The 23645-nt window shown below is 45.8% G+C and overlaps 3 protein-coding genes across 49 annotated transcripts in view; 2 read left to right on the top strand and 1 right to left on the bottom strand.

Annotated features, from left to right (window-relative positions):
* DDB2 (damage specific DNA binding protein 2) overlaps positions 1-8615 on the top strand; it is a 50718-nt gene extending 42103 nt beyond the window's left edge. For 10 of the 19 annotated variants that reach the window (XM_086893630.1, XM_086893632.1, XM_086893625.1 and 7 more), the window contains exons 5-11: positions 694-839; positions 3709-3808; positions 5164-5341; positions 6019-6164; positions 6418-6582; positions 6890-6935; positions 7403-8615. In XM_086893630.1, the coding sequence (XP_086749756.1) occupies positions 694-839; positions 3709-3808; positions 5164-5341; positions 6019-6164; positions 6418-6582; positions 6890-6935; positions 7403-7497 (876 nt within the window). In that variant the 3' untranslated portion in view covers positions 7498-8615. Of the gene's footprint in view, positions 1-693; positions 840-2506; positions 2674-3708; positions 3809-5163; positions 5342-6018; positions 6165-6417; positions 6583-6889; positions 6936-7402 lie in introns of all 19 variants that reach the window. The other 9 variants (XM_086893620.1, XM_086893619.1, XM_086893621.1 and 6 more) reach the window with 1 other exon arrangement.
* Positions 1023-18430, bottom strand: ACP2 (acid phosphatase 2, lysosomal). 7 transcript variants are annotated; one of them, XR_015288229.1, is made up of 13 exons: positions 18240-18418; positions 18060-18155; positions 17878-17964; positions 15234-15386; positions 14812-14910; positions 14578-14667; positions 12192-12324; positions 12028-12116; positions 11320-11426; positions 10920-11095; positions 9122-10837; positions 5652-5769; positions 1023-4939 (listed from the first exon to the last, which is right to left on the bottom strand). XR_015288229.1 is itself a non-coding variant. In XM_086893654.1 (11 exons), exons 1-11 carry the CDS (start codon positions 18333-18335, stop codon positions 5711-5713), a joined length of 1185 nt encoding a protein of 394 aa, XP_086749780.1. In that variant the 5' UTR covers positions 18336-18406; the 3' UTR covers positions 5587-5710. The 7 variants fall into 7 exon arrangements, 3 of the variants coding, with proteins under 3 accessions (XP_086749780.1, XP_086749778.1, XP_086749779.1); XR_015288232.1 differs by lacking the exon at positions 9122-10837 and having other exon boundaries at positions 18240-18406; XR_015288228.1 differs by lacking the exon at positions 1023-4939 and having other exon boundaries at positions 5587-5769.
* Positions 17883-23645, top strand: part of NR1H3 (nuclear receptor subfamily 1 group H member 3) — a 31391-nt gene continuing 25628 nt past the window's right edge. For 3 of the 23 annotated variants that reach the window (XM_086893676.1, XM_086893677.1, XM_086893675.1), the window contains exon 1: positions 18036-18101. The gene's annotated coding sequence lies outside the window, so the exon portion shown is untranslated. Of the gene's footprint in view, positions 18102-18359; positions 19047-19372; positions 19453-19656; positions 19843-19987; positions 20119-20208; positions 20363-23645 lie in introns of those variants that run through there. The other 20 variants (XM_086893657.1, XM_086893672.1, XM_086893658.1 and 17 more) reach the window with 19 other exon arrangements.

Here is a 23645-nt window from a genome sequence, read left to right as displayed (position 1 = left end):
CAGCATGACTGTTCCCAAGTCCCAGACCATTTTAGCACTGGGGAGAACTGAGGCATGGTGATTAAGTTCATAGTGAAGCAGCACTTGGTGTGTGCTCAGTGGAAAAATAATACAGCAACTGGCAAAAGAGTTATCTTCAAAGGATACCAGAAACAAGTAGGCAGAGAGGGTCTGTCTGGTTTAGGTCTCAATCTTTTTCTGCTCATCTTTTATTGTGGCAGATGAAGAAATATCTTTGGGGAGAAACAAGGTGCCTTTATCTTAAGTGATAAACTAAGGTAGAATGAATGGTTTGTACAGCTGGCATACCCCCTCATTGCTGTATTCAGCCATTTCCATTCCAACAGGGGCTCAAGGACTTTTAACTTTTATTACCTTTCTAAGTTAAGATAGAAACACATTGAGAGGTTTATCCTCTGGAAATCCAGAGTCATCTTTCTCTTTCTGTAAATAGGCTGGTGCCAGACAGCAAGGGTGTACCTTGCCTGGGGACTGAAGGAATTGCCCCAGGAGGGCAGCTCCTGGTTTAGACAGCTGTCATGTGGGAGACATGGTTGTCTTTCCTGCTTAGAGGACTGTGGTGTGTTTCACTGTTACTATTAAATACATAGCAGTGCCTGCAGACTTGCAGAACACACTTCTCCTTCCCCATCACTCAGTGGATTTTTCTTTTGTTCATCCCCTTCCTTGTAGATGGGAGCTGGAGGGGCCATCACAGCAATGAAGTTTAACCCTTTTAACCCTAGTCAGCTGTACACTGCGTCAGTTGCCGGCACTACCACCCTGCAGGATTTTAATGGCCATACTGTCCGGGTCTTCACCAGCACCGAGGACTGGGAGTAAGAATACAGTAATGCTTTGGGCCTCTGTGTCCTGCTGGCAGAAGCACTACAGAGAGCAAGAGAAACAGAGAGAGATATGTTTGTCTCTAATATGTGAGAGCTGGGCTTCCTCTTCCCAATGTACATGTTCTTTATCCTCTGAATTTCAGGGAGGCTCATTCTTTTTATTTTTCCTTGAAATGGGGTAGTGGGTAGGAAAGAGCTTTTCACTAATGGGGAGGGACTCCGATGCTGCTAACTTCCTGTTGTATATGAGTGAGTGGGGATCCAGTGGATTTCCTTAGTTGTCTGTTCTTAACACATCACAAAGCTCTGTGCCCTGGGGACCTTCTAACCTCTTCACCTGCTAACAGGGCTGCTTGTTCTCAGATGGTTTTTACAGGACAATTCATAGTTCTCTCCATGCTTCACAAATGCCACTGACTTCAAGCAGTGCCTGCCATTAGGGTCATGCCAATTCATCCCACCAAGCTTCTGGTGCTTATCTAAAATACCAAAATTAAGAGTCTGGGTTCTTTCAGTAGTGAGTGAAAAGAGGAGATGAATTGCTAGAAGCAGCTCGTAGAATTACCTTCTCAAGACTCTTGTTTTTTTCTGTGGACTCATGAGGAAGCCTGAGCTCTTCAATTAGTTACTTGAGTTCTGTGCTTGAAGGTAAGTGAGAGAATTTCAGTTAGCTTTCACTTTACTTTTCCCCACCTAATTCTTTTTGAGTGCAGCATGGTTACTTTTTAATTTGGCTGTTCACCTGCCACCTTTTTTTGTAACAGGGCAGAAGGTGAACCCAGGTTGTGCTGGGGTGACTAGTGGGGTGAGCAAGGAGAGGTAAACTGGGTCCTGAGATATGAGGATCTTGTATCCCAGTGGGATGCCTGTCACAACAGTGATGCCTAGATTTGACAGGGCATGCCATCCTCCTGCTGTGAGGACAGGCAGGCTCTATGGGCAGGCCTTTTTTATCTTCATCGGCCTCTTGAAACCTAGTATTTACAGTGAGACTTTACTAAGTAGTTGTTCTGTGAGCAGCAGCAGGAGTGCATTTGAGTACCAAAGAGTCTGGGGACTCCCAGTTAGCTCTTTTTTCTTTGTGTAGGGTTTCCACTTTTCCTTAGTAGAAAGGCTGGGGGAAAACAATGTAATAATAATAACTACAACATAACTTAGAACGTAAGATTCCTATGAATTGGGTTTAGCAGTAAGATTTGCACTTGGCTTTTCCTGCTTGTTGGTACCTTGAGAAAGATCAGATAGAGCACTGGAAGCAGCCTGTAGGGAGCTAGTCAATGTGATCTCTGTAAGTAAAGCTTGGTGCTGGGCTATCATGAGATTTTATGTGGTTTATGCATGGAATGGTGCTGGTGTTGCTTGTGATTTCCTAAGCATTGTCTGAGCCAGGTGGTTCACTGCAGATTAATCCTACCTCCATAACAGAAGCAACAGTGCTTGCTGCTAATGAGGTTTGCAGCCCAAAGTTTGAAGTATCAGAATGTATGTGCTTGGATTTGAAACAGGTTAGAAAAAAAGAGTTTTTGTGTATATGCTCTGTCAGAAAGCAGTGCTTTTACCTAGAGAAACTGACAGTGTGTACCAGGAGGTGACTCTTAAATTAAGATTTTTCACTTTTACTCTAACCTTGATGTCTCTTGGCTTTGTGTGTATTTCAGAAAGGGCCAGGAGATTCTCTTGGAGACATCAAGTTCAGTCCTTATGAGGCAGAGAAGCTTTATGTGGCATCAGGTGATGGCACCCTAAGTCTGCAGGATCTTGAGGGCAGAGCGGTGCAGGTGATCTCTCATGCCCTGGACTGTGGCCATGAGCATCATAATGTTTGGTGAGAAGAGGGCTTGGCAAGGTTAATTTTCTGTTCCGTGGGGTTAATGCTGTGTTGCTTCTTTATCTCTGCTAGTGTTAGGAGACTCTTGGTATGGATTGGTCCCATGGGGGAGCTTGGAGACAGGGTCCTGGTTGCTAGGCAGCCACAGGGCACTTAGGCTTTTACATTAGCTGAGCGTGCTGCCCACATCGTCCCATGCTACTTTCTGGTGATGCCATCTCCTATCTTGCAGATACTGACGGCTTTTTACTTTATGAAGTGTGAGGTGAGAAGAGCAAGGTAACATCCTTCTCTTCATTGTTGTCAGTAGTCTGTTTTATCAGTGGCAGCTCAGGTAGGGTAAGGAAAGCCATACAACATTCCTGCACAATCTGAATTTCAGTTTCTTGAGTTTACCCTGTCGCCCTTTGGCAGACTTTAGGCTCACCATGTTAATTTCCATGGCATTGAATTCTTAGAATAATTTATCTTGCAAGCAAAGCTTTTGCAACAAGTTCCCAAAGGACCCCATCTTCTCCCAGGAGAGATGGCCTTAACACATATGTCTTTATCAGATAAGTTTCTATTCAGTTTTGTTTTCTGGAGCATGAAGTTGAGACAGTTTGATGTGCAGCTTTTCAGTCCAAAGCTTCTGTCTTTACTGCTGCTTCAGTGTTTTGTGGAAAATGTAATTTTAAAGCTGTTTCTTCACATTTGTTGAAGTCCCAAGAATGTTCTGATCTTTCCCAAGGTATTTTCATGTGCAGGTGCCAAGTGGTTCTTCAGCCTCAGTTATGTTATGCTATTGCAATGTGCTACACTCCACCCAATAAGCCCTTCAGTATGACTTTGAAGTTGTTTCGCATTCAGTTACCAACACAAAGAATTGCTGATAAGCTGTTCTTCTTCCTAATACTCAGGCCCACACCACCAGGCAGGAGATTGCAGTTAAAATTTGTTGCAGTCTCCCTTGTCAGGGAGGAGATGTGAACCAGAACTCCACTGCCTTCACTTTTCTATAGGAACAGCACTGATTTGTGTCTTTCCCTCTAGTTGCTGGTACTGCAGTGTGGATGTTTCTGCAAGTTGCCGTGCTGTGGTGACAGGTGATAATGTGGGCAACGTGGTCCTGCTCAGCACTTCCGGTGAAGAGGTTTGTATGGCTCCATGCAGCATCTCCTCTACAGGAATCTTCATGGCTCATGTGCTTTCCTACTCTACAGGGACCCTGGAAAGGGGGGCAAGTGACTTGCAGCTCAGGAGATGAGTTCACTCATTGTCTGGGTAGTGAGAAATCTCCCACTTCTGTTACCCAGTAGACATTTTACATTGTTAAGTATAATGGTAATAATTTCTAAACAAGGAAATGTACTGTCATGTACTTACTACCCCTTCCTTGAGAGTATTTGCTGTTAGCCAGAATTATTATAGGGTAACCTGAAGATGTGAGCACCCTCTGCCAACAACCTTCACACGTCCAGAAACTTCGTGTCCTGATGAGAGTCATTTAGGAGGTACTGCTTTGCTGTACACCCTTTTGTGACCTGGGATAGGCACGGAGCAGTAATGCAGTGACTGTTGGGATGGAAATTGCACTCCTGCCGTTGGACACGAGAGGGCAGGCAAAGGCAGAATGTGAGTCTGGAGTAGTACCGAAAGAGTATTGTCACACTGGTACTGCCCTCTCTCCTGTGTGTAAGGGTAATATCTGTAAACGTTTGCCATCAAATGTGCAGTGGCCAGAGGCAGCTGTGTAAAGTAGTGGACAGAGTCAGGAGTGCTCCAAGTGACTTGTCCTTATTCAGCATTAGTTGCTGACTTTTATTTTTTTTCCCCCTGAAAGAATGTGACAGTCTTTTCTCCCTTTATCTTGGGAGATATCTGTTATTCTAGGGAGGATGGGCCAGCTTCCACCTTTAGATTAGAGATAACTTTCTGGCCTTGTATAGAAATTTATTCATGGCTACTTTGTGTTTATTTGTTGTTGTTAATTGAAATATTTATCCTACCCTCATGTTTATTTCTTCACATGTGTCTAAAAGCCAATTATATCCTCTCATCTTTTTTACTTAAAGCAAGGTTTTTTTTGTTCTCCACACAAAGCAGTTCCTTCCTTCCTTCCTTGTTATCTTGGCAGCAGGTTTTCTCTGTGTGTTCCAGTTTGTTTAAATCTTTCTGCAAGTGAAAGGCTGGCACTGCTTTAAGTCTTCCAGATGTGATCTTGCTTTGTACAGTGGCACTAATACTTCCCTCCATGAAGGCTCACAGTTGTGTTTTCTCATAGCTGTAATAAATTGATAGATCAGAGCTTTTCTAGAATGAAGTAGTTATTTCCCAAGGTCATCTTTTCCTTTCTTGTTTCCAGTGAGTACACTATTGGTGTATTTTAGAATATTTGTTACTCTATAAATGTGAGATCTCTTTACTTGCCACTAGTAGATTTTAATTTCATTCCTTTACTCCAGATCTTGATTATTTTTTTTCTACATGATTTTCTGTTTGCTTCAGATCTGGAAGCTGAAATTGCACAAGAAGAAAGTGACTCATGTAGAGTTTAACTCCCGATGTGAGTGGATGTTTGCCACAGCATCTGTGGATCAGACAGTCAAAATCTGGGACCTCAGAAACATCAAAAACAAAACGAACTTTCTTCATCTGCTTCCACATGAGAAACCGGTCAATGCAGGTGAGTTAAGGATTTCATTGCATAGATATCTGCAGAGTCCACTCAGTTCAGCTTTTATTGTGGTGACAGTGCTAGGTTTTGCTCACATTCCAAGTTGCATTGTGATTAAAGCAAGGAAGCTACTGGGAATGTGTGGCCAGAGGCAGGGAGATGCAGCAGGCTAGGGCAGCTGCAGCACCTTATTAAGACTTGCCATACAAACTGTGACACTGTACCATAGAAGTGAGTTTGAAATTAGCAATGGCTGAGATTAGAAAACTGAATTTATTGGGGCAATCCCTTTAACAAGAGCAGAGAATGGAACTCAAACCTCTGTTTCTAGGGTGCAACTTTCCCAGTTGATGGAAGTTTAAACTGCAGGTGTCCATCTCATTGTTCCACTGTCTTTCTGTTTGAATGAACAAGTTCCTTTCTTTCCTCTTGTGATTCTGAAATGAGAAAAAAGATTATTCTTAGGTAACCCAGCACAGTAAGTTTCAGCTTACTTTCGTAGGAATTTTGAGTTTGTTTGAGACAGGTAGTCTGTCTTGTCAAAGTTTTATCGGTTGGGACACACAGCCATATTCACATCCCAATTAAAGAAATAGTGATGGGTTTTCAATCACTGAAATGTGACACGTTTCTTGTAAGTTACAGCATTGTGATCTTTAGTTTGCCTTAATGTCCCACTTTCCTAGCTTACTTCAGCCCAACACATGGTGCCAAGCTTCTGAGCACAGACCAGCACAATGAAATCAGGGTTTATTCATCTTCAGACTGGACCAAGCCACAGCATCTGATTCCACATCCACATAGGCAGTTTCAGCACCTCACACCTATTAAGGTGAGTTAAGTCTAAGAGGAGCATCATGTGTGGTGCTATTAGCCATCTGCAAATCAGAAATGGTCTGATTTCTGGTCAAGATACTACACTGGTGGGTGAATATTTACACTGCTGCAACTCCCAGTGGAGCACTCTTCTTCAAGCTGTGGGTGAGATACAGTAAGAGTTGCTCCCAGTGTCAGTTGTCTGGATTGTGTCAGTGCTGAGCTCTGTCCCTTTCTCTAAGGTCTCCATGACTCTGTTTTCTGATCAGGCAACGTGGCATCCTCGCTATGACCTCATTGTGGTAGGTCGCTACCCCGACCCCAAGTTCCCTGGGTACACGCTGAACGAGCTGCGAACTGTGGATGTGTTTGATGGAAACACCGGCGAGATGGTTTGTCAGCTCTACGATCCAAATGCTTCTGGGATCATCTCGGTGAGTTGAGTGCTGCAGCTGAAAGAGCTGTCAATAACACTGCTATGTCTCTGGGAGAGAGGCATGGTTTAGGGACTAGAACCATACCCAGTTTACTTGTGACAGACTCCCAGTCATGGGATATGGCTGTCAGCTAAAACTGCTGACTCAAGCAGGGCTAGTCCATGGTTCTTTGTGGGGTTTTTGTGATACTCTTAGGGAACACTGGTTTTTCCAGATGGTTTGTTGCTGTTATATAAGCTGTGTTGCTCTTATGACTGTTACATAAGCAATGGTGCTCTTACAGACTCTGTGTTTTCATTTTCAGCTCAATAAGTTTAACCCTATGGGAGACACACTGGCTTCTGGCATGGGTAAGTGAAGAGAACCCGGGGCACTAAACGTGTGGGTTCTAGTCCCAGAAAAGGGCTGGCTTGTTGTTCCATGCCATCCATGAAGCAGTAGAAGAAAACAATGGAGGGGGGAAAGCCTTTTCCTCCTAGGCTGTACTGTTTCCCTTTGTTTAATTTATCTCATTTCCTAGGCTACAGAGCCAAGTTTAGTCAGTTTTTTGCAGGCTGTGTGGGATTAAGTTAGCTGGCTATAGATTTAGGTCTTAGACCTGTGACAGATGAGACTAGGAATTACTTATATTTCTTAGTTAGATCAGATTTCCACAGCTATGTGGATACAGCATCTGCAATAATTATTTTTGCATCCTCTATACCTTGGAAATACCTTAGAAAAAGTTTTCTGAATTTCTGGCATTTAAGTGACATAGCCTAAGGTATTATGATTGATGTAGAGTTTCTGATACACAGCATTTAATTTTTCTTCTCAGGCTTTAATATTCTGATTTGGAACCAGGAGGAGATGGCAGTCAAGAAGCATGAACATCTTTTGAAAGCCATGAGAAACGAGGAGATTGAACCATGACAGAACAGGGGATTGGAAGCTGGAGTTCATCCAGACGTGGAGGGCAGAGGCAGGCAAACCCTGGCACAAGCAAACTCAAAAGCTAACTTAATGTCTGGGGAGCTAGAGGAGATGAAAATGAAAAGCAGTGATTCTAAACTGCAGGGAAGGAAGTGAAAAGAGACTGATCTAGGGAACTGATTTAGTATTTTGATCCTTTCTGAATCCCAGGGTAGAAACTCAGTTGTTGGCAATGGGCAGTATAAGCCGTGCAGGGAATTAGACTTTGTCCTTCCTTCCTGGATCTGATGTTGCTTCCCTGATACTCTTGGCCTCCTTTTCTAGAAAGTTGTGTCAGTACTTGGTTCCTCTAAGTGGAGTTACTACTCATTTTCTGAGGCACTAGGAAAACTTAAAAGATGTTCCCAGATCTTGCTGAATTTACTGCTTTCAGCCTACCATATCTATTTGTCATCACTTGTCAGAGGTTCCCATTTCCTGTAGTCTGCAGTGGAGCAGCTCATGACAGGGTCCTCAGCCTGTTCTGGTCCAACCCAGTTAAGAAACCATTTGCTAACAGGGTTGACATCCTGAAAAGATAGAATGTTCACAGGGTTGAAGTCATGGATAGCTTGGGTATCCTAGGAAACACCAAGCTCTCACATGCAAGCTTGGAAAATGTGTTTGTCAAGACATCAGTCTTAGCCTGTTCTCTGCTTGCAGCTGTTTAACTAGACCACAAAGAACAGGATGCCAGAGGTCTCTGTCATTGATTGCAAGGACAGTGTGGAGCTGGGCACCTGCTGATTCTCTAGTTTCCATTTTCAGAGTTCTAGGCTGTTTCTTGCCAATGATAGGTAATTTTTTTCACCCATGCCTATGTGCTTCAGAATGTTTGGTAAGAGTGTTATAAAGCAGGAATGAGGGATTTCTTCCAAATACCCCTGCTCAGAGCCAAATCTTAAGACTGTTGTTAAAGGGTTAAGTTTTGCTTTTTCTACTTTGTTTACAAGGCTGCCTGGGACCTTGCTGCTGTCCCAGAGGTTGATGGCATGGGTTCCAGGCCTGTGCAGATTCTCCACATTCATGTTTATAGTTTTGCAATATTAATATCAATAAAATTTTGTACTAAACTAAAATTCTTTGACAGAGTGGATGCTTTGAGGATACTGAACTGCTTTTGTAGGGGAGAAGTTTGAGACCTTTCTACAGGAGGGCTATGAGACGTACAACTGTGGTAGAAGTACCAGTCATAGTACTGGGTCTGCAGTGGACCCCTCCAAGCTGGACAGGATGCATCGTCAGCTGTATCTATGCATAGCTGCTGCAGTCAAAACCAGTTTATGTCAAATCTCCCAGTGCTATGTGTGGGATTGTCAAACAGGGAATTCCTTTAGGGGGGTATGCTGCAGTAAATTCTGCCTGCTTTCCAACACTGAGCACACCGGTGCTAACCCTGTGAACTCTTAGAGAAGAAGAGTAGAGTTCAGTGCGAAATTGATTTTAATAATGAAATGTATTGGAACAAGTACAGAAAGTCATTCACAGTCAAAATGTCTAAATCATCATAGAAACCTTTTCTGTGTGTATGCAAAATTTGGTGCCTTTAAAAATAACAGGTCCTCTTAAATGCACTTTCTATTACCTCTTTCTTGTGCCTATTCTCACAGGCAGTAGTTTTTTCTTTATGACTATCTTGCTCTGTAGGAGACCTAGTATGTATCTTCAGAGGACAAAAAGGTAAGGAAGATGCTGAGAACAGCAAGCTGCTTCTGCTGATTTAGGGTTCCCATGCTGGCAGATGCTGATTACGGTGTGGAGAAAAGTCCCCATGGTACTCCTTAGGGGAAACAAAAGGAAATGTTTGTAACCTAAGAAACTGGCTTCTGCATCCAAGAGGGGAAGGGAACTGCATCAGAAAAGGAAGTAAAAATAGGAAGTGAATGTGCAGTATCACCATGTGAAGAGCCTGTGCTTCTGGTGCCTGCTGCAGTCTCTCATTTTCTGCCAAAAACTAGAAGGCAGGTGGTGAACACTGGTCTCTGCAGCAGCTGCAGTGCGCAGAGACGCTGGAGAAAGAATCACACTTTGGACAAAATGCTCAAGTGTGACAAATAAAGGAGTCCACAGTCACCTGCCAACTCTGATCCTTAATGTTTGTTTGTTGTCCATCCAGTAGGGAAGATAAGAAGAAAAACTATAGAACTTGGCACTTAATCTAAGTCTTGGGTCAACAGCTCTGCTACATCTCTTAATTACAGCATAAAAACATTCTGCTAATAAAGTATATTCCTTGGGCTGAAATCTGGACTGCCTGGAGTACTGGATACACCCTTTAATAGGTCCTTGAAGTTCAGATGTGGGAAGTAAAATTTAAACTTAGGATCATTAGACAGAAACCAAGTTTCTTATCTAGGGGGACCTTCTTTTCTAGAGCAAACATTGCACAACAATTACTTCAGTCACAGGAACTGCTCTTTCATGAAGGTCTTAGAGCTTCTTTGGGTTCTACTCTGATTCTACTCTGAGCCAAATCCTAGGATTGATTGAAAACTGCTAGGTTTTCAGTCTTGTCCTGATTTCAATAGTCCTCCCTTGAACCACAGTGTGAAGAGGAGAAAAAACACCAGTTGCCAGCAACAACTAAACTACTTGACAGCAACCTCAAGAAACACTTTACATGTTTCCCACCATCTGCAGCAGTTCCCTCTGCATGGACAGCAGATGAGTCTTAGTGCACTGCTGGTGAGCTGCACCCTCAGCTCGAGCCCAGCCTTTCCACCATCAGCAGCCCTATGGTGTGAGGGACATGCACTCAAAGTAGGTTGATTCTGAAGAGAAACAACTGGATGTGGCAGCTGCTGGAGGTCCAAGCTTCTCTGCCACAGTCATGGTGAGTGGTGATGTTTACAGTCACTTGAAAGCAGGAAAACTTGAAACTGGCCATGTTGGGAATCCCAGACTGGGTAAGGTGTATGAGGACCGGGGCACCACACAGTGTATTGGCTTCAAAGTTAAGGTGTCGTTTCCTTAGAGTAGCTCAGTTCTTTTACTCAGTTCTTTCTAAAGAAGGTCACCTTTAGAAAACATCCAGAAATCAAGTCCAGCTTTGTTCTGGCAAGCAAAGGCCAAAATAGAAAAATGCTGATTAGCTGAAGGTGCCCAATCATCCTAAGGGGCATCACAGCTCCCTCCTACTGCCTGGGAAGGAGTTGAAGCAACTGTCAGGCCTGCTCTTCTCCTTCGTTGGAAACGTGCCGGTAGCCAGGGGGCTGAGACTGTATGCGAAAGAGTACAGTCAAGAGGAGAATAATGAGGAGAAGGAGAATGGATCCACACACAGCCAAACCCACAAAGAGTTCTGTAAGGGAGAAAATAAGTGGTCAGCACGGTACCATCCAGACTTTCCCCTTCTGCCACACTCTGCTCAAGCCTGGGCTCACCTGTGTCGTGCATGCTGCTTGATACCTTGCATTCTTGCTCCCAGTCCTGGGGAACAACAGGATCTGTGAGTTCCAAGAATCTTTGCAATGGGCATTTATGCTGACAGCCAGGGATTGTCAGTGGGAAGGGTTCCTTTCCACTCTCATTCCGGTAAAACATCTCCACGGAGAAGTTACTGAAAATGAAACATAGCAGGATGGTTTTTTTTTTTCTCTAGTTGAAGTCATCCCTTCCCAAAAACTCAGTGTGCACACCCTATTCTTTATTCTGGTGATTAGATTTTCTCATGAGAGTCTGCATCTAGGAGCAAGATTGCACGCCCCAAGAGTGGAGGAGCCTAGCCTAGGTATCTAACTGTCGAAGTGAAATCACAGCAGATGTCTTTACTGCAGCCCTCACCCATCATCCTCTTGGTACAGTTCAAATAAATGACATGAGGCGTATGGTGCTTGGATCTCGTTGTAGACATCTAGAGCCATCTGCAGTGCCACAAGTGTGGTGTCATGCTGAGAAAGAGGGAAAAAAACCAAATCAGTCACCCTTAGGGATGTGGCAGGGCAGCTCAGTAATGGACAAGGCAGTGCTGAGGGGACATCACCTTTGTAAGTTCCATCTGGAAAATGAGAGAGGAACTGTACTGCTAGAACAGTGGTCTGCAATGGTGCCACACAAGGGGAGGAAGTGAAACAGCCATGTATATGTCCTGCACTGTGTTTCAAGAATTAATCTCTAGAGAGCAATTTGGAAGAGATGCTTGACTTTCCAGGCAGTGCTGGAAAGGGCAGACAACTGCATCCACACTTCTGAAACATCACATTTGACTATCATCAACTCATCTAGCAAATACACAGAGCAGTAGCTCCCCAAAGTCTGCCAGTCTCCTTCATGAACCTGAGCTAACAGGAACAAGGACACATTGGAATTTTCCTCAGGGATCCCACAGGAACAATGCCAGATACTGCATCTCCCACCTAGTCAGAGGCAAAGATGCATGTCCTGATCACTGCATGGGCTGTAGGGAAGCTAGAAAGGGTTAAAACTATCACCAAGCCCAACCCCCTGTAAGCAGGAGGAGATGGCTAAAAGCCAGCTCCAGCTCTAACTTACCGCTGAATAGGCAAGTAATTTTAGGTTCTGATGGGCAGTAACATTTGCTGCTTTGGTTAGATTTTTCCTTATGTGATCCAGCAGGACCCCTGAGGAAAGGAAACAGCTGGTAAGAGGCAAAAGCCAGACAGAGCAGCACGAGGCTCCTTCCCTGGTGCACTCACCACCTTGCAGACGGGCTTTTTCTACCCGATTGTGGATCCCAAACAGAAATTCAAAACCAAAGTCTTTTAGTTCCTTCAACTGAGTCATGACATCTGGAGTCACCCATCCAGGCAAATCCATTTTGTGTGCTTGCTAGAAAGAAACAGAACATTCATGTGCAGGTAGCACAGGTCATAGATTAAACAGAGAAGGGGAGAGTGTGGAGACCTGCCTATACTGCTGCTGCTTTCCTACACTATTTTAAATATACAATATGCCTCTTTCCTATTTGTGCTTCTGACCTCACACTGCTATGCTGCATACAAATAATATATGTGGGTTTTGATGTTGTTTCAGAAAATAGTAATGAGAAGAATAAAGATTGCAACCTAGGAGCTACATTTCTGTGAAAGTGCAGCTGGAATGCAAGGCTATGTTGTAATTGATACAATAATTTTAGGGCATTGACTTTACATGTGGCTGATTCTGCCCTGCAGATGACATGAGGTCAAAGGAAAAAAAACAGATAAGAGAGGGAACACAAACTCAGGGTTTCTGGTATACCTGCACCTGCTTCTCTGGAGGCTCTGAGGGTCACTGAAAGATACTGGACAAAGTTAGTGAGTGCTCTGTGGACATAACAGTGGGATGCACCACTGACAAAGCCCTGTATTCAAACCCAGGAGCCCAAGAACTGGGAATCAAGAGAAGTACTTGCTTTGCAGCCAACCCATTACATGAAAGGATTAGTTATAATGGCAGACAAACAGCAGTTGTGGTTTCCCAGCATTACTGAGAAAAATTTTCTTTGCCACATCCCATTAGACTTCCAGAAGTTGAGGCTAAATATCCTTAAGGGCCCATTTTGTCTGAGTGGTTCAGAGAAATTCCATCAGCAGCTTAGATATTTAGTTCTTCATTAATTTACAAAGAGAATAGCCAGTAAGTTCAGCTATTTCTTGGATTTTTTTTTGTCTTCATCCAGATAGCAGAATGACTCTACTGGCTCAGGTGAGAAAAACAATCCTCTTCAGGGCACTTTTTGCATGACTTATTAAAAAGAAGGAAGACCAAAGGAGCTGAAGAGACCAATCAGCCCGAGGGTACAGTTCTGAGTGAGAAATACTTCTTCCTTAATAACATTCTGGTTTTGCTTTGGGACTGTGGGCTGTTCTCCAAATTCTTGGGGATTACAGTGGTTGTCAGCTGGCCTTCCAGGCCCAACCTGCAAGCTCATTAAGTGACTCCTGAAAATGAAGATCTGAAATTCTTGACCTGTCTGACCAAAGGATATTTTGTTACCAATAGAAGTTGATTCACTGTGATTGTTACAAGACAGGAAATCAGGATTGTGATACAAAGGGCAAATTCACATAGTACAATGCAGCTCTGGACTGGAATATTTTCAGTTTGCTGCAATCCAAGCTGCTGCTTTACATAGCAAAGTGCAATTCCCTGCTGATATATCTGTTAACCCCCAAAATAGTGCACACCCCTGTATATCACTGCCAGTGAGCAAAGCAGTCTTGTACATTCATAGAATCAGTGTCAAAATGCTTTGGTTTACTTTGTCCATAATTAAATAATTCACTAGTTTGACATGAAAGATGTCCTTAATTTACTTCATCACGCTGTACAGTTATACACCAAAGAACCTGTATGTAACAACTTTAGGTCTCCTGCATTTGTGACCTTTAGTTTAGCAATTAGCACAGTGAGCCAAATTTATGATTTTGTTTAAGTCTTCATGAGATATGCTTTCAATAGAAATCAACTCAAATACAGAGTTTGGTGTCCCCATCCCAAATGGTAAAGGGGCATTTGTATCTAGAGTCTTTCTCTGACAAAGGACCTTAAAATAGGTCAAAAACAGAAGTGAGTGAACCCCACTTAACTTAGGATAGCATTATTTTCTGTTAGATATGGTATTAACAGAAGCACAGAAAGAAAAGTGATTGATTTAAAGGAACAGAGAGGTAGAGGTAGCACCAGGAATAGTCCTAATTAAGGTCCCAACTTAAATCATAAAGTTAATGTTTCTTCAGTTTGCAGAGATCTCATTTCTACCCTATTGGATTTAGGCTTGTCCACAGCGATCTAAAGATTTCAGATTGCAGTAATCTTCTAGTGACTTTCAAGAGATACTTATTATGTAGGTGGGACTTTTTCTGACTCTGACATGATATACATCTGAGCTACATAGTGAGAGGTTATAGGGTGCAAAAATAGGTAATTCTTGGCATGTGCCTCCAGTGAGTAAGAACTGTTATTATTCTGAAATCAGAACATTACTTCTAATTGTAGGGTGAAAGGTTGTTTCATGGGATTTTGTACAATAATTTCTACCAAATCTAGTGAATCCTGAAGACTAGATTCCAGTGGGTGTACAATGATGGCAAGACTTACTTCACAGAACAGTGTGTCATAAACACTCCATATACTCTCAAGAGAGACATCCCGGATCCCAGTCTCCTTTGCCACCATCTGCAGGAATTGCTGTAGGTTGGAGAAAAGAGAAAGGTCCTAATCTCACAGTGTATTATATGCACTGGTATCCCTTCCCTTTTCTCGAGCTCTGATTATATGGAGGTGGTAACTACAAGCTTAGAACCACTTTATCTCATGCAAACAATCACTTACCCAATTCTCTTTGGTCTTATTTATGTATTCTGCTGAGTGTCGTGTTTCAGTCTGTAGCTGTTCATACCGTGGACAAGGGGTCAAAGGGAACTTCAGTAGCTGGGAAGAGACAAGAGCAGCCAGGTCACCCAAGAATGCTAGAGTACAGAATTTGCAGCAAACATGCACAGCTGTAATGAAACCCTGACTGCATCTATAAACAGCCCCAAGTACTAACAGCAAGTCCATGTGTGGACTGCTCAGGTGTTGGTTGCACCTGACGTGTTGAGTGAATCCAATCCCTGAATTCTCTCATTTTTTTCTGAAAACAGTAAAACCTCTGCAAAGGAGAAGTTCAAGACAGTCTGAATCAAGACTGTAGCAAATATTTTTGTACACTACACTACCTGAGTAGTCAATACATGTCTTTGAGATGAACTTACCCTTTCATCAGATTCAGGCACTGTGTGCACAGGGATAGGCTGCCAGGAGATGTTAGGGTTGAACATCTCTTGTCCTCCTGGCGGATAGAGGCCTGCCAGATTGGCCTCTGCACTCATCAGTGTCCGATCACAGTCCGTGCTGCGGATGAAGATCTGCCAGGACAGGGACAGTGCACCATTAGTACTGCTCCTGGAAGCGGTGATGCTCAGGCACAGGACGATACACTCGCCCGGGAACACTGCCAAGTGCCCTGCAGTGGCTCACGAACAACAGCGGAACAGGAGTCGAAGGGACCAAGCCTGCTGGTGCTGGCCTGGACAAAACTGTAAGGACACACACAAAGACAATCTGCTGTCTAATGCTGCAGCTGTCTGATCTGGATCAGTGGGATACCCAGGTGCATTGTGCAGAGGTTAAATATAGAAAGGGGTCTGAGTCTGAGGAAGAGTCAGAGAAGAGGAAGACAAAGATGCAGAAAACTACGGGCAAAGATAGGAAATACACTGTATTTTCAGAGCAGGACTGAAGCAAATTCCTGCATTCTGTTCTAAGTTCTAGGAATGACTGACTCTGCTCAGGAAAAGAAATGGCTTCTTCAGGCCTCAGTTTTTCCATCTGAGAAACAAAGACAAGAGTGATTTGACTAACAGGAGAGTAAACAAAAACAGGGAGGGCTGGGATTTTATGTGATCATTGTGGACTCTTGGGATTAATTTTTAAGTCTTTTTTTAAGTCTTGGGCCAAGACTTGACCGTTCCAGATCTCAGAAGATAGAGATCTGAGCCAGAAAAAAGGAGAAATTAGAAAAATACAGCAATGTTCAGAAGGTCAAAATGGCAAAACTTTAGTATTCTGGTGTCTGTGTACTGAAAACAGTTAGGGGGAAACTGGAGAGAAACCAGTTATAAAACAAGAGGAACAACAGGAAATTATAAAAGAATGTCCCAGGAAACAGCATGTTTGATCCAAAACAAGAACAAAAAACCTGAAGAATGAAATACAATGTAAAGATAGTAATTTTTTTTTTTAAATGTTAGGAGAGAAACATAAAATATATATACTCTGTATAATCTCTCTCATGTGAAGTGTACCTCAGAAACTTTACAGTCACAAGAAAAAAAACCCAACTGGTCTTTTCTCTGACATCAATGTCTGCCCATTTTTACCTCTTAACTGTGGCTTGAAAAATCTGACCCTGTACTAGACAGGTTTGCTTTTATCCTTGGTAAGCTCTGAAGAAATAAAAAGGAAATATTTTAAAAGATAAGGACCTAATTCTAGAAGTATCATTAAAACCCCAAGCAATTAAACCCTGAGTGTACATGCTTTCTTCAGCACCTTTTCCCAGGCTCCAGATTGTCGCTGGGTCAGGTGACAGACGGTCATATGGTGTCACCCAGAGGCAACACTTCTTACAAGGAAGGTTGCTCAACTTGAGCAAGGGTTCAGACTTGGTTAGCAGAACAGCTTTTGTTTGCCCATGTCTTGGTTTGTTTTTCTTTCTCAAGTGAGAGAAGGAAAACAGTTTCAACTCACAGAAGCTGTGAAGTATATATAAAAGAGTGAAGTATGTTTGGAAAGGAACTGCTGAGGATAGTTAAAGGATCTGTGTTTGAGCCAATGCTGGAAGTTTTGTTGATGAAGTAAATGTCAAAGAAGGAATTTAATCTGAACTGTGACAAGATGGTTTCTTACAGGGAAGCCCTGGAAGGGGAGAAACAAGGAAAAGTGTATAGGGATTCTTAGTTTTCCCCATCAGTTCAATCAGGTTAATTAAGCTCAGATAAAATAAATGAAGTGGTACAGAGCCTGTAATGGGACAAGGGGCCTTGGCTGCCTGCTGTCCATCTGAACCAGACTCCTGTCTGGAGACCTGTTCATGTTTCAATTGACTCAATACCAGTTGATTATTAACCGGGGTACTTAGGAGGATTTTTGATTTCCTTACTTTTTTCTATATTTTATAAATTCACCTGTGCTTAGTACACGGTTCCACGAGGGCTCTGTGACTTTTTCTAAAAGAAGCCTACCAGTTTCTCAAGAACTATCATAAAGTGTGAGAACATCCTAATGAGAGAGGGGAATGAATGGCTTTGGGCAACGGAAGCTGTCAATACTTTACAGGGGAAAGGAAATGAGAGGGTCATTGCTGCCTAGTAACTACTACTTATATTTACAGGCTCTGGTGAAATTGTACCTCAAGTATACTGGGGAGGGCAGGGCAAACACGGGCTGCATTCTTGTGAGCTAGTGTAACAGGAAAAAAAAAAAAATCTCACAAACTCGAGTAAGAGACAAATACCAGCTACAACACACATTGCTGTTTAGTTCCCTGGACTTCAGAGTGGTGGCACGAAGAGTCTCACAACTCTGGTTGGATTTGCTTTCGCACCCGCTGCAAGGGCAGCGCTGAGACGCGGCCGATCCGTGCCCCGCGGCCAGACTCAGCACAGAGCCTGCGCTCGGGCCCTTCTTCTCCTTGCTGCAGTGGGAAGGAGCTAAGGAACGAAAATACTTGGAGACGAGTCCCGGCGCGGCGCTTCCCTTCCCCAAGGAGCCACCCGCAGCCCTGGCCCGCGGGGTGGCCCTGGCCCACCGCGGGGCGGCCGAGAGCGCCGCTGCCGAGCGGGGGCTGGCACTGACCTCCTGCCGCCGGTACGTGTCGCTGAGGAAGCCGCGGTAGCGCCGCCGCAGGGCCTGGCCCAGCTCCCACTGCTGCCGCATCCCCACCTGCAACGGCACCGGGCGTCACCGGCGGTCCGGACCACGGCCCGGGCCCCGCCGCCCGCCCCGCCTCGCCTCGCCTCGCCTCGCTCCGCTCGCACCTGCGTGAGCTGCCCGAATCCCTGGGGCCAGGCGCTCTCCTGGTACGGGTCCCGCGGGAAGGCCTTGATGGGCGAGCGGTCTCCGTGCCGGTACACCTGCGGGCGGCACCGCGTCACCCCGGTCCGGCCCGGCCACGCCGGCCCGGCCAGGCTCCCCCCGCGTCCCCCCGTCCCCCTCACCAGCGTCACGAAGCGGAGGCTGCGGGCCCGGGCGGGCGGCGGCTGCAGGCACAGCGCCAGGAGCAGCAGGACGGCACCGCCCCGCCCGCCCGCCATGGCGCTCCCACACCGCCCGGAACCGAGCGCCGCCGGCCGCGGGCCCGCGCGGACGCGGTTTCGCAGCGCACAGCCCCGGCCGCGCTCCCGGCGCTGCGCCCGCCCCCGAGGAGGAGGGTCCGGCCGGCGGCACAGCCCCGCTCAGCCCCGGAGCAGCCGCTCGGGCCCGCCGGGCTGTCAGCCCTGCGGAGGCTTCGCCCCGGGGTGCAGCCGCGGAGGCGCTCGGTAGGAGCGGGGGGGAGTGAGGGGGCAGCGGCGTCACCTCTCGCCGCAGCTTCGCTCTAGGACATGAGGTTTCAGTGTTCTGACGTGTTCCGTGTGCTCCTGGGTAAACTCGTGGGCAGAAGTGGGGACGGCGGCCTGGCACTCACTGCCCGGCAGCCGCGCCGCCTGGGTCGCTCATCGTCGCATCTCTCGGGTCAGCCCGAGGATGCCCGTGTGGAATGGAAAGCTGCTGCTGCTGCTGCTCCTGGCTTTCGGCAGAGAGCCTGCCCAGTGTTGGCGGGTTTTGCCCAGTTTTGGTTGTTCTTTACGAAACTTGGTCGAATTAAACGAGTGTGAGACGAAACCGAGGTTCTGCTGCCGCCTGTGCATCCGCTGGATCGTTGGCCGAGGATCTCGTAGGTGCCGTGCAGAGGCAAAAATCATAGGCAGTTACACGAATTTAGTGCTGCTTAGTGTTTATCTCCACGCAGAAGTGCATAGAGAGAGGTGAATGAGGTTCTTAGCTTTCTCTTTTTGAAGAAGGAAACATGGCTCTCGCGTTTGCACAGAAGTCTTGGAGTCACGAAGCACAGGGGCTCATAACCCAGCTCTTTTGTACCTGTTTATTTGCTTAAAACTTTACGTGGTTTGCAGCGTTAGAAAGTTGTGTGTAAGGTCTTAATAAGGGTGCCAAATTGTTTGTGAAGAAGAGAGGTCATTTCAGGGCAGTGTTGGTGCAATACACGAGGCTCAGCTGGACGGAATAACGTGTTTAATTTGCTCATGCTCGAACGCTTAGTGAATTTAAACTAAATTCTATTTCCTATCTCTAGGACAGCACGAAGCCGCGTTCTTTTTTCTCTTTGTTTACCGATACCGCACCACTGAGGAGGTTCCTGGTGAGTGCTAGAAGGTAAAGGCTCTCTGCGGAGGGGGAATGCGCGCTGTTCCTGCGGCACCTGCTTTGGGATTGTTCTGCTGTCGCTGCCGGCTTTGCTGCTCTGCGGGCGAGCGGGCGGCAGAGGCTCGGCGAGTCCCGGGCGGCGGGAGCGCACGGGGGCCCGGAGCCTTCGCGTCCCGCAGGACCCGCGGGGGCGGAGCGGGGCGGGCGCCGCCTGCACGTGACCCGGGCCCGCGTGACATCACGGCAGCTCCGCCGCGGAGCCGGGAAGAGCGCCGGGAGCAACGCCGGGAGCAGCTCCGGGAGCAGCTCCGGGCCGGACCGCCCCTCCCGCCCGCGGCTCGGGCACCTGCGCCACGGGGGGCGGCGGCCGCGCATCGCCGGGAGCCGCGGCCCGCGCCGGTAACTTTTCGCTCTGGCTGTGGGGGCGGCGGCGCCGCCTCCTTCTCGCCGCCCGCGGGGCCGTGACTCACGGCGGGGGACGGGGACGCGCTGTCCCGCCCCGCGGCCTGCGCTGGCCCGAGCGCCGCAGCGTTCCCTGCCACCCGGAGCCGGCGGCGCGGCGCCGCCCGTCCGCGTCGTGCTGCCGGTCAGGCCGGGCCGGGCCGGGCCGGGCGGCGCTGGAAGGAAGGAGGACGACGGCGGCCCGTCCCGCTGAGGCGCCCGGGGCCTGGCGGGGTGCGGGCCGGGGTGACGGCGGGGCCCGGTGGACGGGAGGTCAGGGGTCACTCTCGGCTTGGGTCCGGAGCCCAGCGCCGGCCGGGATGCGCGGTCGTGTTGTCGGAGAGACCCCCTTTGCTAAGGGAGTCGGAGGCGTCTGGGGAGCTTTGTCAGTTTCTCGTGGCTGTTGTGCATCTGAAGAGCTCGGGTTTCTGTCTGCTGTCTCCGGAGGTGCTGTCAGGAGATGTTTACTTGCTTTGTGGTAAATTGTTAGCTTTCCTCTCTGCTCAACTTGAAGTTCTCTGTGTCATTCACCTGTTGCATCCTGTCAACCCAGGTCGTGAGTTTTCTAGGTCAGAAACTTGTCTGTATGGCTGTCAGTTTGCATGGTGCTGTTAAAAGGTAACTTCGCTTACACTGGTGGTTACTCTTCATCGTGCCATTTCATTGACGCTTATGGTGCTAAGGTCCACAGATCTGTCAAGATAGGATTTCATTATGGGCTGGAAGCAAACTTTGGATCACTGGTGAAAGAGAAATGCTCTGTCTCCTTCCCTTCTTTTCTTTTTCCTAAAGGGACAGCTGAGCCCTTCCCTGCAAGGCTTTTTTGAGGGAGTCTCCAACACTGAGTCACGTTTCTGACTAACAGTTTGGATCACTGTGTGTCAGACAGTTTCTGGCTATGACTGCAGGTTATGTTTGACTGTAGGAAAGAGTCCTCTTGGATCTGCTTCTTGTTCCAAGGTACATGGAGTTGATCTGCTGTTCCTGGTTGTCATAGAGAAGGCTATACCTGAGGACAGACAAAAGAAAACAGAAAATCTGGTTTTTATTTCCTTTACTGAGTGGTGGGTTTGATTTTTTAATTGAGCCTGAATCAAGACAACCCCCTTGCTGAGGTAGAAAAACATTCCTTATATTTTAATTATGGAAACAAAAACTGTTTGAAAACTTAAGCCAGTTGTCGCTGAGCTCTACCCTTCTATCATTTGGGCTGTGGAAAGAGGGCATTGGATGTGGTACACATTGTGCCAGGACCAGATGGAGGTTGGCCTTGCTACACTTTGCCACCACACCTGTGGCATATTCTGGTGCTTCAAGGCTTGTGAGGGCAGACTGATTGTGGCTTCCTGGTGTGAGGAATCTACCCTTTTTAAAAAAATCTAGCACTTGCAGTGATACTTCTTTCTCATACATGCATATGCCCATGCATCCTTTTTCATACAGGAAGGCCAGCTTTTGCAGGAGAAAAAACAGGGTGAAAATATTTAACAACTTTCTCCCAGAGCTCCAAAATCAAAGGTGGAGGAAATAAACCTAAACCAGCCTGAGGGAGGACAGAAAGTGGGTCATTGTGGAGCTGCATGGGAGTTCTGTAGCTGCTGGAGGAAACTTGCAGCTATTCGTGTTGTGAAGGGATGCAGGGAGAAGTACCACAGCAGGGACTATATATATATATATATATATATTGCCTAATGTAAAAAAAATAGGGACAGGAAACTTTATCACAGAATTAGTGTGTCCTGGCAGTGTGCCTGGGGTTGCCATTGCTTGCTGTTTCCAGTTGCTGCTGCTGCAGCTCCCTGTGCCTTGTCAGCATGTTTCCCTTACCAGCTGGCTGTGCAGGGAGGCAGGGGGAGGCTGTGCAGGACAGGCGTGCAGCCGTACAAATACACAGCAGGAGTTTGTTGCCTTGTCCCTGTCTTACACCTGCAGGAAGAGTCGTGTTTCCAGTGTGTTAAAGTGCATTTGATTGCTATGACTTGATTTTCCTTTCTCTCTGATTAGTCCTCACAACTCGGCATGCTCGTTCTTAGGTAAACAGAAGGATTAATATTTTTCTGTTGTTGAGTGTTAGATCAAGCGGTGATGGTCTCACATCCTAAAAGTATGTCACTTGTAATTAGATCTGGCCGGTGATTGTATGGCTGTCAAGACTGACAGTTTCAAAATTTCAAGTTTTGAAGTTAACAATCTTTAACTATTGCTGTTTTTCAGAAGTTATGATCCCATCTGCCTAAGGAAGAGTATAGAATATAATATGCTTTGTCGTGGGTGCATTGAAGGATGATACTGCTTTCTGCTCTAGAAGCAGCTGCTGTGGAAGTCTCATTGTTGCAGATGTGTGGGTCTTTGCATGTTGAATAGGAAAGCTTATCAGATTGTTTGTCACTCTCCCTCTTTTCCCTCCCCCACCAAGTAATGAGAGTCACACACCTGACAGCCTTGCAGAAAAGTCACTCTTCCAGAACTGTCGTAGGTGTTCCTGCCCATGGTGGTGGCAACCTACTTGATTTTTGGGTCCATTCAAAACCATCCTATGATTCTGTAAAAAGATACCTTGTTTCATTGGGGGAGAATGTTCTGCTGATCTTCTGTAGGATGTGTTAACTTGTTTTCCTTATAGTGCAATAACTCAGGAAGGCACAGACACATTCTCTTGGCTGTTGAAACTGTCTCGGTCAGAAGGAACTTCATCTTAGGAGGGAATTCAGGCGAGTGCTTCCTTCTGATAGGCACAGGTGTGCACTAAGGCTATAAACAGGTTGAACTTGGTCATTAGATCACGCTTCTGCTGGTATACAAGTTCTGTGTTTGACTTAGCATTTTCATTGTTGTTACTTCAGGTTTGAGAGATGTGTATAATATTGTTAAATTAAAAGAGGCTGTCCATGTTCAGTCAGACCTTAAAAATACATCAGTTAGAAATGGTACAATGGCTTCCTTTAGCATTCCTGTGTCAATTTTGTTCTGTGACTTCCTGCTTGTCACCAAGTACTTTTTTTTCCATATTTGGAACAGACAAATTCCTCTCTTGTGTTCCTACTGGAAGGGAGACACCCCTAAAGCTAGTGTAACTTGTACTTTTATATCTGGAGATCTCAAAACCAGATTTCCTGTAAAGCAAAATTACTTGCTTTATGGAGTGTCAAAAAGAAAATGTTAAGGTGATTTACATAATTTTGGTGTAATATTATAAACAACTTTGAAGTATACACTGTCAAGCTCTTAACAATCTTATTCAGGGAGGACAAAGGTTAACTAAGGTAGTGCACAGAGAAGAGCAGGGCATTGCAAGCTTTCCCAGTAGGTTTAAGGATGGAAAAAAAAAAAAAAAAGCTTATTTAGTGGGAAGTCAGTGAAGAAATGAAGAGAAAATGCTAGAGAATGAGAAATCTATATTCCTGTTTTGAAGAGACCTAAACTAGTGTCTATAAAGATTAAGTAGGAGAACTATCTTGTGGGATGTGAGAATTGAAGCAATTTAAAAGCCATGTTGCAGGGTCAGGTTATATTGTGTACTCACAGAAACCTCTCTGAGATGTAAATAAGACGTTAGGTGAGTATCAGGCTGATTGCTAAAGCACATGACTGACGAGAGTAGGTGTCTCCTGGTATATAAGGCTTTCTAGTTTGTTTAAAGATTTAAAAAATAATGGCAGATATCCTCATAAAATTTCTTGAAACCAATAGGACATGGAAGTCATATCCTCTCTCCCTTCAAGGTATGGGGTACTGTTGGCCCACTGGTCCTACTGCAGCTA

Source organism: Cyanistes caeruleus, chromosome 6 (assembly GCF_971803275.1).
Source record: "Cyanistes caeruleus chromosome 6, bCyaCae1.hap1.1, whole genome shotgun sequence".
Taxonomy (NCBI): Eukaryota; Metazoa; Chordata; class Aves; order Passeriformes; family Paridae; genus Cyanistes; species Cyanistes caeruleus.
The sequence above is the reverse complement of the archived record's forward strand: the minus strand, read 5'-3'. Positions and strand labels throughout refer to the sequence as shown.

Excerpts from the sequence above, each read along its gene's own strand:
- ACP2 (XM_086893652.1), bottom strand. The coding sequence starts at position 18,335 with ATGGCGGGCGGGCGGGGCGGTGCCGTCCTGCTGCTCCTGGCGCTGTGC. Across the intron at positions 15,387-17,877 it reads ACACGTACCGGCGGCAGGAG|ATCTTCATCCGCAGCACGGA; the intron begins GTCAGTGCCAGC and ends CTGTCCTGGCAG. Across the intron at positions 11,427-12,027 it reads AATTACTTGCCTATTCAGCG|CATGACACCACACTTGTGGC; the intron begins GTAAGTTAGAGC and ends CCTCTTTCTCAG.